The sequence below is a fragment of the Pinus tabuliformis genome, chromosome 5_2 (genome assembly GCF_031772625.1).
Source record: "Pinus tabuliformis cultivar Carrire ecotype Pingquan chromosome 5_2, CPIR1, whole genome shotgun sequence".
In the NCBI taxonomy this organism is placed as follows: domain Eukaryota; kingdom Viridiplantae; phylum Streptophyta; class Pinopsida; order Pinales; family Pinaceae; genus Pinus; species Pinus tabuliformis.
Window position 1 is genome coordinate 178,720,279 of NC_142306.1, and position 16,824 is coordinate 178,737,102.

The 16,824-nt window shown below is 42.4% G+C and overlaps 1 protein-coding gene across 1 annotated transcript in view; it reads left to right on the forward strand.

Annotated features, from left to right (window-relative positions):
* Nucleotides 1-16,824, forward strand: part of LOC149158122 (uncharacterized) — a 430,324-nt gene that overhangs the window by 345,249 nt on the left and 68,251 nt on the right. The window contains exons 10-11 of the mRNA XM_089436138.1: nt 875-1,130; nt 1,234-1,280. Coding sequence (XP_089292264.1) covers nt 875-1,130; nt 1,234-1,280 — 303 coding nt within the window. The remainder of the gene's footprint in view (nt 1-874; nt 1,131-1,233; nt 1,281-16,824) is intronic.

Below are 16,824 nucleotides of genomic sequence, written 5' to 3' on the forward strand. Positions count from 1 at the left end.
AGTTCTCTGCTTCTGTAGCCTCGGGACAGAAATGCTTGGGTGATTTAGTGAGAGAGGGTGAGAACCCATCTCTTCCCTTGGTGAATTCATCCAGAATTCATAGTTGTGTTCATTGATTTTAGTTCTATTTCAGAGGTCGATCCAACATTGTAGCAGATCTTTTGATGGCCATCTTTGCAGCTATCTTCTATAGAGGGTTTATATTTAAATTTCTCAGTAAATAAATAAAGCTTCATTATTTCCATTTCTTGTGTCTTTTGCAATTGTCGCATTTCTAAGATTTACTGCAAATCATATTTGTTATGCTGCAAATTTTATGATGTAAAGGCATAAGTTTTGATTGGGTTTAAAGAAGAAATTATACGTCATAAACCTCTCTCAGAAAAGCTCATCAAATTAAATCCTGGGATATTAACGATCTCAGATTAGGTTAGTTGTTGAAGGAAAACAAAAATCACACAACAAAGGGGGCACTAAAATTTGTGGCCTTATTTAAATTTGCATCACTCAAGAGTCAAGACCTTACCCTTCAAGGAGATCCATAGTGAGAAACATAAGCATCAAATGTCAGTTACATAAGCAAACACACAATTGGTTAGCTACCGTGGAGCATGTCATCTCTTTACAATGTTGTTATAAACTTATAACATGTGGGTCAATGTCCCGAGTTCTATCCAAAAATTTCTTGCACTAACTAAATTGCGAGTAGTTATTTACGTCACCACCTTGTGTTTCTTTCTTGTTGTTATTTTTGTTTATTAATAAAGGTTTTCTTTGTTTAATGATTTCTTGTCTTTCAAGGTTTTATTTGTTTAATGTTTATTAATAGTAAGAATATTGACTTTTCTAGCTAACCATGAAGAATCTTGTCCAGGATGGGAGGATGAAAACCAACAAATGGACATGTTTCCTGATAAATCTATCTTTTGTGAACTGCCACCAACTATTCCATCTATTGAAGACAACCTATATTCCTTGAATATGAGAAGAGTTAATAAAAGCTCTAATACATCTTGTCACGATGGAACCTATGAAATGGACTATTCTTTCCCAGACTGTTTTTGTTCACCAATAGACACAAGTGTAATTTTGGACAATCACTTGAGGACTTCACATGTTGTTAATACAAGGTATGTCTCTAGTTTCATATCTTCATTGACTTTAATGACTCCAAATATCTATAAAAAAAAATTGACATTGAACATTGTTATGTTTTCCATTTTTTCATTACAGGAATGTTAACGAAGACGTTGCAAAGCTATTTAATGAAGATGATCTAGGTATGTTTTACCACTATGGATGCTTGATCATCACCATTATATCACATTATGCAATGATCTTGGTAAACACAAATTTTACTATGTTTTTTTGTATATTTTGATTCTCATTGAAACCCTTAGCTGTAGACAAGTTTTCATTTGAAAAATAGTTGACTCACTTGAGTTTGACAAATTACAAGTCATATAGAAAACCATAAAAATGGGATGTTAAAAGGCGCTTCTATATTATTAATGACGATACACACACGCCAAGAAGAAAGCTCTTGCAATTTATCTGTTCAGAACTCACAAGTATCCAAAATTGCATGAACCATTTAGGAAACCATATAAATGGTTCCTTGAAAGGTTTTTATATCGTCAAGGAAGATCGACATACTTCTTTATTTGGAAGAAAACTCCAGATTTATCTATTCAGATTTAGTAGATATTCTGGATTTTAGGCCCGTCAAAACTTAAATTTTCAAATTCCATGACACTTCTGAAAGCATTTCGAAGAACCAGAACATCCACAGCTTGACAGTGTTAAGAATTTACTAAAATGATATAATATTGCATCTATCACTGGCCACTAGTAGAACCAATGCATGCTCTTCGTATGAAATTGAAATTTTAAAAGATTTAGTCAATGATCGCATTCCTATTCTTAACAAACTTTTCGCTAGCATTGCTATGAGAGCATACCCCTATAAGGTAACAACTTACAATTATTAATAAGATCATAACTATCTTTTATGAGCTTAATGGGTTGCTTTCTTGTTGAAATACTCATTTTTTATTCTAAAAGGACTAATTGGGTCGTATTATGACATAAGTGAGTGCTTAATCTTTTTACTACCGCATCCCTTGAAAAAACTGAACAACAATGCCTAAAATGGTTATCAGAAGATAAAAATACAGACTATTAATTGGTTGGATTGTTGACAAAAATAACCAATCTAATGTCACAATTAGACTCTTAAGAGGAGTTTATAAATAGTAATGATTAAGAGTCTTAAAGGAATTTATACCACAGTCTTAGGATTTAGATGGGATTTAACAGTGCGATTTAAATTATCTACCCCCAAATCCATAAAGCATGGGACCACAAAGTCCACCTACTAACCACCATGTGGGATGTAACCGTCAACAGAAGGTGAGCTATAAATGAAATTAATGACTACTAAGGGACTACTAAATTGATCTTAACCACAGTTACACCATAGTAACATGCATATTGCTCCCAAGTATTGGGGAGCTCATAACTCACATGTGCCCACTCCTGGGAGCTTTGGAGCTTGTCAAAAATGCTTCCTTTTTTCTTGAGAGCTTCTTTGGGAGCTTGGAAATGTTCTAGGAGCTTATTGAGAGCTTGATTTAGGTGGTCCCTTTTTTTGGGATCTTGTAGAAGTTCCTTGTCTCTTTAGGAGCTTCCAGAATCTCCTTGACAGGTAAGGAGCTTCTACAAATTCCCATCCATTTAGGGTCCAAAATATTAAGAAAAAGTGCAAAAAATCACTTGAATCATCATTGTTTCTCTTGTCAAAAAGCACCAAAAAGAAAAATCATTTGAATCTATTGATTGTGCATTTTTTAAACTTTTCAAGGTTCTATGAATTAAGAGGGCTTGCCCCTCTTAGGTATATATATTTGTTCACAATCAAAATATAGGCTACCGATGTGCTTATGTGCATAAATATGGATCTTTCTATACTATTACTAAGATATTGAACAACTCTAATTCATTTCTTAAATGTTTATAGCTAGTTCACAATATTCCTCTTGATTGATATATCAATTTAGGACCACAAACCACATCAAACTCAAAATATCAAAGGCTGAAAGTTTGATGTTAGTTGAAACAACTAGTTCATTCACATGACAAATAAGTAGTGGTTACGCTCTAAAAAGACATAGAGCCACCCACGCATTGACTAGTATTGGGAGAAATAATAGACCTTGAGACTGTTAATGTGATGTTCCCTCTACATAAAATTACCAAGCACCTACACCAATTTTGCAATTTTGCCTAAGTACATAAAATTTTGGGTCACAACTTAGGAAAAGTGGGTAAATCCAAAGAAGTAATTTTTGGTAGAGAAGGGACCCACTATAGGGAAAAAGGGAAAATCGTGGAGCCAGTGGAAGGTGGGGGCCACTCCATGAGGAAATACGCACCCCTTGGAGAATTCTACTTGGAGAGAAGAGAGGAAGAAGGAAGTTCGATGGGGTGGAGCCCACAAGGAAAGAAGGGGGTAGAAATTACAAATAGGAGTTGAAGCACTCATTTTGGGGCTTTTGAACCTTTGACATTTACACTCATCTAACACGCTTGAGTTGTTGAGCCAACTCTGCTAGTGTTGTTCAACACATGAGATTTTCATGCAAAAATGTCACCCTACCTTCGGTGGACTTTGAGTGCCAACCCAAGGAGGAGATCTAGACTACGTGGGGAGTTTCTCTAGTTGTTTGCTCAGGCAATTCGTGGGTTTATTACAACAGATTGGTTGCAGTAAGGGGAACCGGAATACACACTTCCTAGGAGAGCTGGTTGTGGAGCAGCGTATTTGTTGAGCTTTCTGGGAGAGCATTAGGGTACTTTTTGCTGAATATTTTGTTGGTTGGGCATACTCCTGTGGGTTTTGGTTGTAGCATTCTCACCATTTCAAGAGTTGCGTGGGCCCGTGTAGGGCTATTCCTGGGCCACACGTGGGAGTTGGGTGGATGCACATTTGAGGGTGAGTTGAGCTAGAGATTGGAGAGGCATTCGGATGGGAGTTTTGGTAACATTTACCATCATTTCGGAGGAGCTGAGCAGGGTCATTTCCAGGTGGGTCGAATTACCTAGTAGTTGGAGGAACACATGGAAATTGGGGGTAATTTCGGGGGTCTGAAATAGGCCAAACCCTTTTGGGTTTCGGTGGGTTATTTGAGAGGAGACCGCAGTTAATTTGCCAAAAAATTTTGAGCACCAAAAGAGGGTCAAACAACAGATTCTTCCAGCCAACAGTGCAGCTTTTCTAGGGCCAGCACAGAACATTGAGGGGGATATCTTTCCAGCATCTGGGTAGTTGTTTTCATCACCTGCAACTTGTTAGCTCGCCTTTGGCAAGCCCAGGTGCATTCATTCCATACTTATATTGTATCCCATCTGATTTATAATGAAAATGGCTCAATTTGGTGCAGTTTTTGGGGTATTTCTAGGTATTTAGTTTTATGTGTAAATTTTGTGATGCATGTACCTTGAATGCCTTGTTTATCACTGTTAATTTTCCCTTAGAATTATTATAGTGGTATCAGAGCTCATAGTCTTAGCTCAACCTATGGGAGAAGCCTTCAGTCTATGACATCAAAGGATAGACATAATATCACATACAGGAGGCAGAGGTACAAAAGCAAGGAAAGACAACTATAGATTACCCCTAATCCAAAAACCCTTGAGCAAGAGGTTGAGGAGCCAGATATGGGGGATAATCAGAATGACAAAGAGAAGAAAGAGGACGAATTTGCCCAAAGCCTCTTGAAAGCTATCCATGACTTATCTAGGGGCATTGGTGAGTTGAGACAACACAACAAAAGTAACAACAAGGGTAAGGAAATCCGGGGTGACATCCATTTGGGAGAGGGTTCGGGTACCTCACACCATCAGGCCACCAACCCACATAACATGCCCCACATTTACAACGCACCACCTAGGTCGACTATCCCCACATTTCTAGCATTCGGTGTAGGAGGGCCGCAGGTGTATGAGGACATGCCCATGGGAGACTACTTTGTGGAGTACCAATCATATGGGGCTGATTTCAGAGAGGCCATTACCTTCAAAGACTTCTGCCAACTTAAGGGTAATAATAGGAGCAAGGGGCCGAGTGGGGGAGGCTACATGCATGGCACTGATTTGCAGCGCATAGTGGGAAGGTTATTCCATCCGAATTTTGATGGTTCGCCTAAGAGATCAACCAGGGTGTGGGTTGAGAAGCTAGATGTCTACTTCTAGATCAACCAAATAATAGAGGTGGAGGCAATCAAGATTGTCACTTTACACTTGGAGGGAGAGGCCCAGGATTGGTGGTTCCATGGGTTGACCACTATGGGGCATGTAGGTGTTATCGCCTATGAGGACTTCACACGAAGGGTGCTGGAGCGCTTTGAGAGGAGAGACCCTGAGGAGCACTTTGGGGAGTTGACGCGGCTCAAGCAGACTGGTAGTGTAGAGACCTTATCTTTGATTTCTTAAGGATATCCGTGATGGTGCTAGATTTATCAGAAGCTAGGAGGGTATTTTTTATTTTGGAGGGTTAGCAGAGCCACTGAGGGACTTGGTGAGATCCAACAGGCCCACCACTTTGCAAGATGCAGTAGGTACAACACGAGATTTGCAAGATGCTCTTCTCAGGTCCAGAGCGCAGATACCCACTAGACCTATGTTCTAGTAGAGGGGAAGGGACACTAGACCTCCTCCACAACAAGATATTCAGGGGTGTGGGCAGTTGGACGATGAGGCTAGGAGGGACCTTTGTAGGAGGAAGTTGTGTTGCACTTGCTAGCAGCCATGGGCAACAAGGCACAAGTGTACCAAGTGTAAGGCACACTTTATAGAGGTGTTCTTGATAGTGAGTCAGATGATGACATAGAGAAGGATCTAGGCGTGAGTGATGATGAGCCACTAGTGACAGGAGGAGGAGGAGGAGGCCCACTAGGAAGAGCTCCTTTCCTACTAGCAACAAGAGTTATCGCTTCACTTCGGGGAGTGGTGAAGTACCTTACGATGAGGATCTTCAGCACGGTATAGGGGCAGCATGTTCCAGTGCTAGTAGATAGTGGGGCCACCCACAATTCATAGATGCCCAGATGGTGGAGAGGAAGGGCATACGCACAGAGTCCTTTGAGGGATTCTCGGTCGTGGTGCCTGGAGACCGTACCATGCAGTGCACCTGATACGTTCCTGGGACGACAGTGGTGATGGGGAACTATTCTATGATGGACCATTTATTTGTAGTTAGTGTCCTAGACACCAATGCGGTGCTTGGTGTGCAGTGTCTATACTCCCTTGGGCATGTTACCACTGACTGGCAGAAGCTGGAGATGTAGTTTGCAGGGCCCGATAGGAAGATGGTCTTGTTGAGAGGCATGTACTCATACCCCTTGCAGACAGTGTCAGCGCATAGGATGGAGGCAGACTTGAGACATGGGGATATAGAGTGAGTCGTGCAGCTCAGGATATTTGATGCAGGGGGCCAGCCCAAACCACCACATGCGGACATCTTGGCCATTCTAGATAGGTACCTAGCATTATTTGGAGATATCCCACAAGGATGACCACCTTACAAGAGGTTTGAGCACACTATCGAGCTAGAGTCGGGGGTCTAGGTAGTTATTATGACCCCTTACAAAAATCCAAAGGCCTATTGGGATGAGGTTGAGCAGGCTATCCATGAGTTGTTGGCATTGGTGCATATTAGGCCTAGCTCTAGTCCCTTCGCTTCATCAGTTATTCTGGTGAAGAAGAAGGATGGCACGTTGCAGATGTGCATCAACTACAAAGTCCTCAACAAGAAGACGCCGAAGAACTGGTACCCCATCCCCCGCATAGATGAGCTTAGAGGAGCCAAGTACTTCTCTATGATAGACTTGCGTTCGGGGTACCATCAAATTTGGGTCAGGGATCAGGACATCCCTAAGACAGCTTTCACATGTCACTACGACCACTTCGACTTTTTGGTTATGTCCTTTGTGCTAACCAATGCACCTGCTACCTTCCAGTATTTGCATGAACCATGTGTTCTGCAAGCAGTTGCGTTGCTATGTGCTGGTGTTCTTTGACGACATACTGATTATAGCAGGACGTGGGAGGAGCACCTGCAACATGTAGAGGAGGTGTTGATTTGGGGTAGCATCGAATGTGCTCTAGCCATGAAAATTGGTGGAGAGGCTAAAGCGCATGAGATCTCCAAGACCCAGAAATGGTTTGGGCAAATTCTACCCAGTGAGAGAGATATTAAAATAATTAATATTTTTCATGGGTTCCTAAGTCTAAACTTAGGAAAATAAAAATATTAATGGGTATTAATATAAAACTGGGTGAGAAGGTTCTAAATGACATGGATCAAGCCAAATCTAATCTTAGCCATTGATTAGAGATTTAATCTTAGCCGTTGAAGACACAACAGAAAAAGTATAAGAGGAGGCTTGAGGGTCAGTTGGAGATACACGAAGTTGATCAGTCAGTTCGATTTTCTGGAGTGGGGTCTGCTGAGAGAAATCGAACCAGTGATCAGAGTTGTAGCGAGGGGCAGTGAGTGCATAGCAAAGAGGCAGAGATAGTTCTGGAAGACCAGCGCAGAGGCAGAGAGGCAGACGCAGAGCCAGTAGGAGCCACGCAAAGGGCCAAAGTGACTGCACAGAGGGACAGAGGGCCTGCGTGGGTGATGCAGAGGGCCAAAGAGGCAGCGTAGAGAATCTGTAGGTTGACGCAAAGGCCAGGAGGGCTGATGCAGAGCCTTAGAGAGATGTTGGAGAGAGTTTCATGGAGCAAACTTTCCGAATATCTGCTTCCGAAGAGAGGTATTACTGCCAGATTAATTTCTCTGTCGGGTGAGCCAGTTTGGCACCCAGTTGTACTCAAGAAAAGTTGCTTAATAATAAAACCCTCAGAACTGCTGCACCGGTTTTCCCAAGTTGGGTTTTTTTGGGGACAATTGTCCAAAAATAACGGTGTCCCTTATGTGTTTGTCTATTTCTTTCAGTTGATGATCTGTAGATGGTTGAGACTGCATTGTGTTTATTTCAGTATTTATATGGTTAAATAACTTGTTCAGTAATTAAACAAGTAGGTGAAATAAACCAGATAGTGTAGGAAAAATTTCTAACAAGTTAGACTTAGAAATTTCAACAGGAGGTGCTTCATATTTTGGAGGGACAACAGTTTTGTGCAAAGCTATCCAAGTGTTAGTTTGGGTTGACTGAGATACTCTACTTGGGGCATATTATTGGGAGGATGGAGTGCGGGTGCATGAGGAAAAGATTAGAGCCATCCAGAACTGGCCAGTTCCCTAGAACGTGACTGAGTTGAGGCGATTTTATTACAGGAAGTTTGTAAAGGGCTTCTCATATCTAGTGGCACCCCTCACAGACGTGACCAAGAAGGGGGCATTTACGTGGACGGACAGGGCACAAACAACATTTGAGCACCTCAAGGAGGTGATGAGCAATTGTCCGGTGTTGGCTTTACCCGATTTCACACAGTCGTTCACCTTGGAGTGTGATGCATCAAATGAGGGCATTGGTGTTGTATTGTCACAGGGAGGCCAACCAATAGATTTTGAGAGTCGGAAGCTCCTTAGTCATAAGAGGCAGTATTCGATTTATGACAAGGAGATGCTAGCCATCATACATTCATTGGCCAAATTCTAATAGTATTTGGTGGGAAACCAGTTTAGAGTGAAGACTGATCATAACAGTCTTCACTTTCTGGGGCAGAAGGCCTCAATGATAGACAACAAAAGTGGGTAAGAAGGATTTAGGCCTACGATTTTGACATAGAGTATATCAAGGGCAAGCATAATGTGGTGGCAGATATCCTATCCAGGAGGCCCGCAAAACTTTCACTCATGAGCATCTTCCATGATTGGAATGCACAACTTTTGGTGGAGTACTCTAAGGATCAACAGGCATGTGAGATCCTGGATGGTACTCATGGGGATGAGCGCTACCGGGTGATGGCCAATGTCATTTACTACAAGGGCGCATATATTTGGTACCTGGTTCACAGTTGAGGGAGAAGATCCTCCATGCAGCACATGATTCACCATTATCAGGACACCAGGGGTTCCTGAAGACTTACAGGGCAGTCAAAGAGCGTTTCATGTGGAAGGGCCTCAAGGGGGACGTGTTGAGCCATGTGCAGGAGTGTGAGGCCTGCCAAAGGAACAAGGGGGAGTTGACCCATTTTGCTAGGTTACTATAGCCGCTCGCTATTCCGGAAGGGAAATGGGAGGGTATCTCGATGGACTTCATCACAGGAATTCCCATGGTGCAAGGTCGTGGACGAAGTATGCCCATTTCTTTGCTATTGCCAGGTACTTTGCTTCGCAAGTTGCGCAGCTGTTTTCAGGGAGGTCTTCTGGTTGAATGGTCTTCCCAAGACCATAGTCAATGATAGAGACAGTCGTTTCATGGAGGCATTCTCGTAGGAGCTTTTTAAGTTGGTGGGCACGGAGCTCACCCCCAGTACTAGCTACCACCCTCAGATGTGTTACCCACCATTTTGTGGATAGTATCCCTAGGAGAATTTTTTCTCCAAGATGGTCCTCGGCTGGAAGCCAACAACCCCTTGCAGCCACCAACTAGCTCATTGTGCCATTTTCTCCGCCACTTGAGTCAGCCATGTGGTCCCTCACCCATCTTCCATGATCGTATGTTTGAAGGTGGGCCTCTCGAATCTAAAGGCATGCCTTGTCATTTGGAAATTGAGTATTGTAGTTTTCTTATCATGGACACTTCTGGGCATGGATTAATAGGGGAGAATGGGTTAGGTCTGTGCTTCTGACCCCTAGACCCCTTTTAGGAATTAACTTTGTATTCTAGTCCCGTGGGATCTCTTTGATTGACCATTTGGTTCTAGGGATGGTATTTCAATGGAAACCCCGATTTTGGTTGTGTGGTCCCGCTCCCTTATCCGCTATTATTACCCCCTTTCCATTTGTTACTACCCCATCCATCATTTTTCCCACCTGGGTCCACATTCCTCCCCCGAGTCTACATAGGGTTAGCTTGCCCCTTCCCCTTGCCCACACCTTGGGTCATGGCCTTGAATGAAGCCTGGAGGTTGATGCAACTAAAAAGAAAGTTATAAGCATATATAGCCACGTCCAACAGGAAAATGTACCACAAAATGCAAAAGATGGTCGGGACAAAAACATTTAGCATGTGGGCAAAAGCCAATACATGAGCTCTACCCCATCATCATTGCCATCACCCTGGTTCATATAGGTTCTATGAGCCGTCTTCATCATATAGGAGCCCATGATTGTCCCAATCCCTGGTAGGTGATGAACTGCTCCTCCTTAAAAGGGGGAATTCACTGCTATATCTTATACATCATGCTCTAACCCCTTGAGCCCCAAGCAACTAATCAAATAAAATCATAAAAACGCAAAAGGCATATAAAGAAGGGTGGAAAAATCAAGGCTGGGGCACCTCATGTACCACGTGTTGATTTGGGGTAGCATCGGATGTGCTCTAAGCATGAAAATTGGTGGAAAGACTAAATGGTTTGGGTAGATTCTTCCCAGTTTAAGAGATATTAAAATAATTAATATTTTTAATGGAATTCCTAAGTCTAAACTTAGGAAAAATAAAATATTAATGGGTATTATTATAAAACTAGGTTAGAAGGTTCCAAATGACATGAATCAAGCCAAATCTAATCTTAGCCGTTGATTAGAGATGTAATCTCGACCGTTGAATGACCAACAGGAAAAGTATAAGAGGAGGCTTGAGGGTCAGTTGGAGAACACACCAGAATGATCAGTCATTCGATTTTCTAGAGTGGGGTTTGCTAAGAAAAGTCGAATCAGTGATCAGTTGCAGCGAGGGGCAGCGAGTATTGGACAAAGAGGTAGAGATAGTGCCGAGAGACTAGCGTAGAAGCAAAGAGAGGCAAACACTGAGCCAAAGGGAACACGCAAAGCTCAGCAGAGACAATGCAGAGGCCAGAAGGGCTTGCGCCATCCACGCATAAGGCAGCAGGAGTGACGCAGAGGGCCGTAGAAGTTGCGCAGTGCCTCAGAGGGCTAACGCTGAGACCAGGTGGTCCGACGCTGAGTTTCAAAGGCTGGTGGAGAGGGTTTCGTGGGGAAGATTTTCTGAATATCTGCTTTCGAATAGAGAGGTATTACTGCAGGATTATTTTCTTTGTCAGGTGAGCCAGTTGGCACCCAGTTGTACTCAAGGATAGACTGCATAATAAAATAAACCCTCATAATTGCTGCACCAGTTTTCCCAAGTTGGATTTTTCTAGGGATAAGTTGTCCAAAAATAACAGTGTCACTTGTGTGTTTGCTATTTCTTTCAGCTATTGATCTGTAGATGGTTGAGACAGTATTGTGTTTATTTTGATATTTATATGTTTAAATAACTTGTTCATAATTAACAAGTAGGAGAAATAAACCAGAGAATACAGATAAAATTTCTAACGGGTAATACTTAGGAATTTCAACATGGTATCAGAGCGTGGTTGCTTATCACAGGAGAGTTGAAGCAGAGCATTTGCAGCAATGACAACTATCCCGAGTGACAGAAGTTGTTCCTAGCAGAAAACAGCAGAGAAGGGTTGATGCAGAGGTACTGCGTCATCAATTCGGGCCAGAGAGAGGCTAGCGTAGAGGCTGAGAAGGGTAGAAAAGGCTCATGAAGAGCCACACAGAGACCAAGAGGGTTGACGTAGTTGGGTAGGGGAGCATTTCAGCCAGTGTCGGGATTGCGCAGAGCCTAGAGGTTCAGTCCTTCAGTTGTTGGGGCATACAAAATTATGGGCAGATTGCAGGGAGTGAAGTTGGTGGGGTGTTGTGGGCAGAACAGTACCTAACGGGGCAAAACCAAGGTAGAGGTATTCGCTACCGAGGCGTATTTCTAGCCAAGGAATTTGGATCAATGTTGCGGGTGCATAGGAGATCAGAGAGAGGCGACTCGATGGTTGGTAGGCGGATTTCAAGGAGGGAAATCGAGACTCAGAGGGAGTCTAGCAGGGAACTTCCAAACGGGAAGTAGCGACTCAGAGGGAGTCGAAGAGAGAACTTCTAGAGGGAAGTAGAGGCTTGGAGGAGTCGAAAGGAGGAGCAGAGAGATGGCCATGAATGGAATGAGGGATTGGGACAAGCTGGACAGGGCGTCCAACATTGTGGTATGGAAGGCCAAGATCCTGTCCATTCTAGATAGACATCACATCAAGGCCTTCGCTTTGAGAATAGTGGCTATCCCAGTTGACCCGACTGACAATGAAAAGTACAAGGAGGCAATAGCTAAGGCGAAATGCATCATCCTTGATGGGGTCAAGGATCATGTGGTCCAACATATTACCGAGAAGGAGATGACAAAGGAAATGTGGGATGCTTTGAAGAAGTTGTACCAGCGTACTTCCGTGCAGAGGAAGATGTTACTTGAGAATCAACTATGGTCATACCAGATGCAAAAGGGGGAGCAGATAGATCACTTCCTCGGTAGATTGAAGGAGATTCGGGACCAACTGACTTCCATAGGGGCCATGCCAGATCAAGAGTTGATGGTGAGGACCATAGTTGCAGGAAGCGCCCCCCCCCCGGATCCTAGGCCGGAATCGCGTCCCGTACGGAAGCGTTCCGGAAGCGCAAGCCGAAGCGCAATTCCAGTTTTTACGAAGCGCGGTTCCGAGTTTTTGGAGCGATTCCTGGTTACACTTACGTGCTTGTGACACTGGGTTACACTTTCGGGTTGGGTAGCCATGAATATTTTATTGTCAACGTTTATTCTTATACAACTACATGTATAAATTTCGTTTCGTTAATGTGACGTGGGAAAGAAATTACGCGTGGCCCAATTACGTAGAGCTTAGGGCCTTTTAATAAGACTGTTATAGTTATCGTTATTTATAGTCATGTGTTTAAACGAGACTCGAAGGTATAATTGATACGAAAATCCATTTCTTATAAATTAATGCTTAATTTAATTTCAACTTCAAAATTATTGTTATAGTGTTATAAATAGAAAACAATATATCACGATTATATTTATATTTTCATATAATCTTAATGCTTTTGAAAGTAATAAAATAAATAAATTTTATAATATATCTATATATATAATAAATTTTTTATTTTTATATATATATATATATATTCGAGTACAAAAATAAATATATTTAACAATTATTTATTTATTATATTACATAAATAAATTATGAATATATTTAATAATTCTTTATTTATTATCTTGTCAAAACATAATCATTTTTAATATTTTAAATGGAGAAGAAGTGAGTAACATGTTGCAAAGTATATAATACCATTTAAATTTATGATCCAGATTCTAGAACAAAGTTTTTGGAATAATAGCGCCATATTAATAGAACAAAGTTTTGGAATCATGGATGCCATATCTATCTTGATTTATGCAAAAATATGCATGTTTTCATGTCTTCTACAATTAATTTTGGTATTTGGGATGTTTGTTTTGAGTATAAATGCAAAAAAATATAAAAAAATATATATATATAGCAGACGCTTCCGCGGACGCTTCGCTTCCTAGATTTTTGAAAAATGACGCTTCCGCGCTCCCGCTTCCGCTTCCGCTTCGCTCCCGCTTCGTGCAACATTGGTGAGGACCCCCCTAAACGCAGTCTCCGAGGAGTGGGAGACATTTGTCCAGAGCATTCTAGGCAGGGCGAATCTTCTAGACTTGGAAGAATTGTGGGTATCTCTTCACCAGGAAGAGATTAGACGGCTGAGCAAGACGTGAAGTAGCAGCAAAGGATCCGGATCAAGAAGGAAAAGGAAGAAGATGTAGCTTTGGCATGTGCGGGGAAGTAGGAGAAGAGGAAGAAAAAGGACCTCTCCAAGGTTAAGTGCTTCAACTGTGGGGAACTGGGTCACTAAGCGAACCAGTGTCTAAGGAAGAAGAATAAGGGAGAGGCATCTGACTCTAAGGCAACGCCAGTGATGGCAGAAAAGGAGGTAGAGGAGGACGGCGATTGTGACATGAGTGCTTATGTACTTCTAGAGAAGAGGTGGGGAGACATCAAGTTGTAGTCAAGAGGACTACAGGCGATGAGGGGCAGGATCCTTGAGGTACCCAAACTCTTGGATCAGATCCTTGCTACGAGAGCACCGAAGTGAGAAGTAGCAGGACTGGCGAAGGTCGGTAGAAACGCATGCGGATGAAGCGGCAGAGAGTGCTACAATGCAATAGTCTTGGGTAGAGAAGATCTAGTAGGCTGCAGCAGTGCAAGAGGCACAAAGGAGGTTGCAACAGTGCAGGATGGCAGAGAGAGGTTTTACAGTGGTGCGAGAGGCAGGGAGTTGTTGCAGCAGCGCAGAGGTAGTAGAGGGAGCACTTGATAGCGGCAGAGGGAGCTTCAACGTCGAGAATGTTTCTAGCCTAACAGGGATGGCAGTGTTGGGTGGATCAGTTACTTACTTCTCAGTAACTGAGTTGCAGTGCAGTAGCACGATGCAGCATGATGAGAGGGGGTTGCAGTGCAGATGCAGTGTTTAGAGAAGGGACCAACAGTAGTACAGATGCAAAGGGAGCTATCGTACGGATGCAGCAGTGGCAGTGGTAGGGCCATGGGCAGCAGTACATGATGCAGCGGTGCAAAGGATGTTGGGCGGGGAGGCCTAGCATCAACACAGGTACCTGTGCCGTATAATCAGAGTGATGCTCAGTGTGGAGTATTACTAGAGCATAGTCCTCACTAAGAGGGAGTGTTGATTTGGGATAGCATCGGATGTGCTCTAGCCATGAAAATTGGTGGAGATGCTAAAGCACATGAGATCTCCAAGACCTAGAAATGGTTTGGGCAGATTCTTCCCGGTTTAGGAGATATTAAAATAATTAATATTTTTAATGGAGTTCCTAAGTCTAAACTTAAGAAAAATAAAATATTAATGGGTATTAATATAAAACTGGGTTAGAAGGGTCCAAATGACTTGGATCAAGCCAAATCTAATCTTAGCCGTTGATCAGAGATGTAATCTCGGCCGTTGAAGGACCAACATGAAAAGTATAAGAGGAGGCTTGAAGGTCAGTTGGAAAACACACCAGAGTGATCAGTCATTCGATTTTCTAGAGTGGGGTTTGCTAAGAAAATTTGAATCAGTGATCAGTTGCAGCGAGGGGCAGTGAGTACTGGACAGAGAGGCAGAGATAGTGCCGAGAGACCAGTGCAGAAGCAGAGAGAGGCAGACACTGAGCCAAAGGGAACACGTAGAGCCCAGCAGAGACAACGCAGAGGCCAGAAGGGCATGTGTCACCCACGCAAAGGGCAGCAGGAGTGACGTAGAGACCCATAGAGGTTGCGAAGTGCCTGAGAGGGTTTACTTTCTGAATATCTGATTCTGAATAGAGAGGTATTATTGTTGGATTATTTTCTCTGTTGAGTGAGCCAATTGGCACCCAGTTGTACTCAAGGATAGACTGCATAATAAAATAAACCATCAGAATTGCTGCACCAGTTTTCCCAAGTTGGGCTTTTCCAAGGACGAGTTGTCCAAAAATAACAGTGTCACTTGTGTGTTTGCTATTTCTTTCAGCTGTTGATTTGTAGATGGTTGAGACTCTATTGTGTTTATTTCGATATTTATATGTTTAAATAACTTGTTCGTAATTAACAAGTAGGAGAAATAAACCAGAGAATACAGATAAAATTTCTAACGGGTAATACTTAGGAATTTCAACACCACGATTGCTCCCTCCTGCACATTCCAAACCCAAGTGTGGGCTTACCTCTTATTAGCTACCCTTGTACCCCATCACGTGACCCAGGACTGACACTTCTCATCCCCTACTTCATTCACCATATATTTCACATGCCACCACCTTTTGAAGGATGTACCTTGAATATTGTCTCCTTTAAAAGTAGAAACCACCTTATAGGGTGCTTGGTTAACCCATTTGGAGTTTAGGAGACATTGGCACATCTGTTAAATTATGATATGTTCTATGCTTAAGAGAAATTTACTTCAAATTTTCTTATTAGCCCAATCTCAATTTCTAGAATAGCAATCACATCAGCATGATAGTAAAATGCAGATAGAACATAAATGTAAATAGTAGAAGACAACCCAAGACAAGGGACACAAGATGTGGCACCAACCAAGGACAAACCCCAATGCGGGGAAACTCTTGATCAATTCTTCTTATATTCTTCAATAATTCAGCGAAGAGAGAGAGATAGTACAATTACACAGTTATGTAATTTTATGACAGTAGCAACAAAACTCTAACCAGCAAAGTCAAAGTTGGTCAAACAAGTCAGAATTGACCTCAAGTCAACCTCAGTCAACTTAGCCTCCAATAGCAAGTACAGGTAGCCCAAAACAGTCCGAAATGATGGTCAAACTGTAGTTAATGAAGGTGCAGGCCTACAGTCAAGCCTAGATAGTCAACGCTGGTCAAACAGAGGTCAACGTTTACTATCCAAAACTGCATATTGTCTAGGAGAGGCTCCCCACACTAATCCGTAGTCAAAGATACCCTCACGCTGGTCAACGCTGCTGAAACAGTTCACCTGCACCTCAGTCAACCCAAGTCAACGCTGCCCTAGATCAGATTTGCGTCCTCTTTTTAGCCACACGTGTGAGAGAGAGATTCTCCTCTAATGCGTAGGAGAAAGAGAAGAATGTGTTGAGATGAGTGAGTTTATGGCACAAGGTCTCCTTCTTCTATATGCCACATTGAGGATAAGCTGGGGGTGCAAAACATTGTTTTGCTTGCTACCTGACCTTGACAAATTGTCAAGAATACAAATAAATTCATATCTCCATGAATACATGTTGGAATCGGATGATTGTTAGATCAATCCTACACCTCTCGA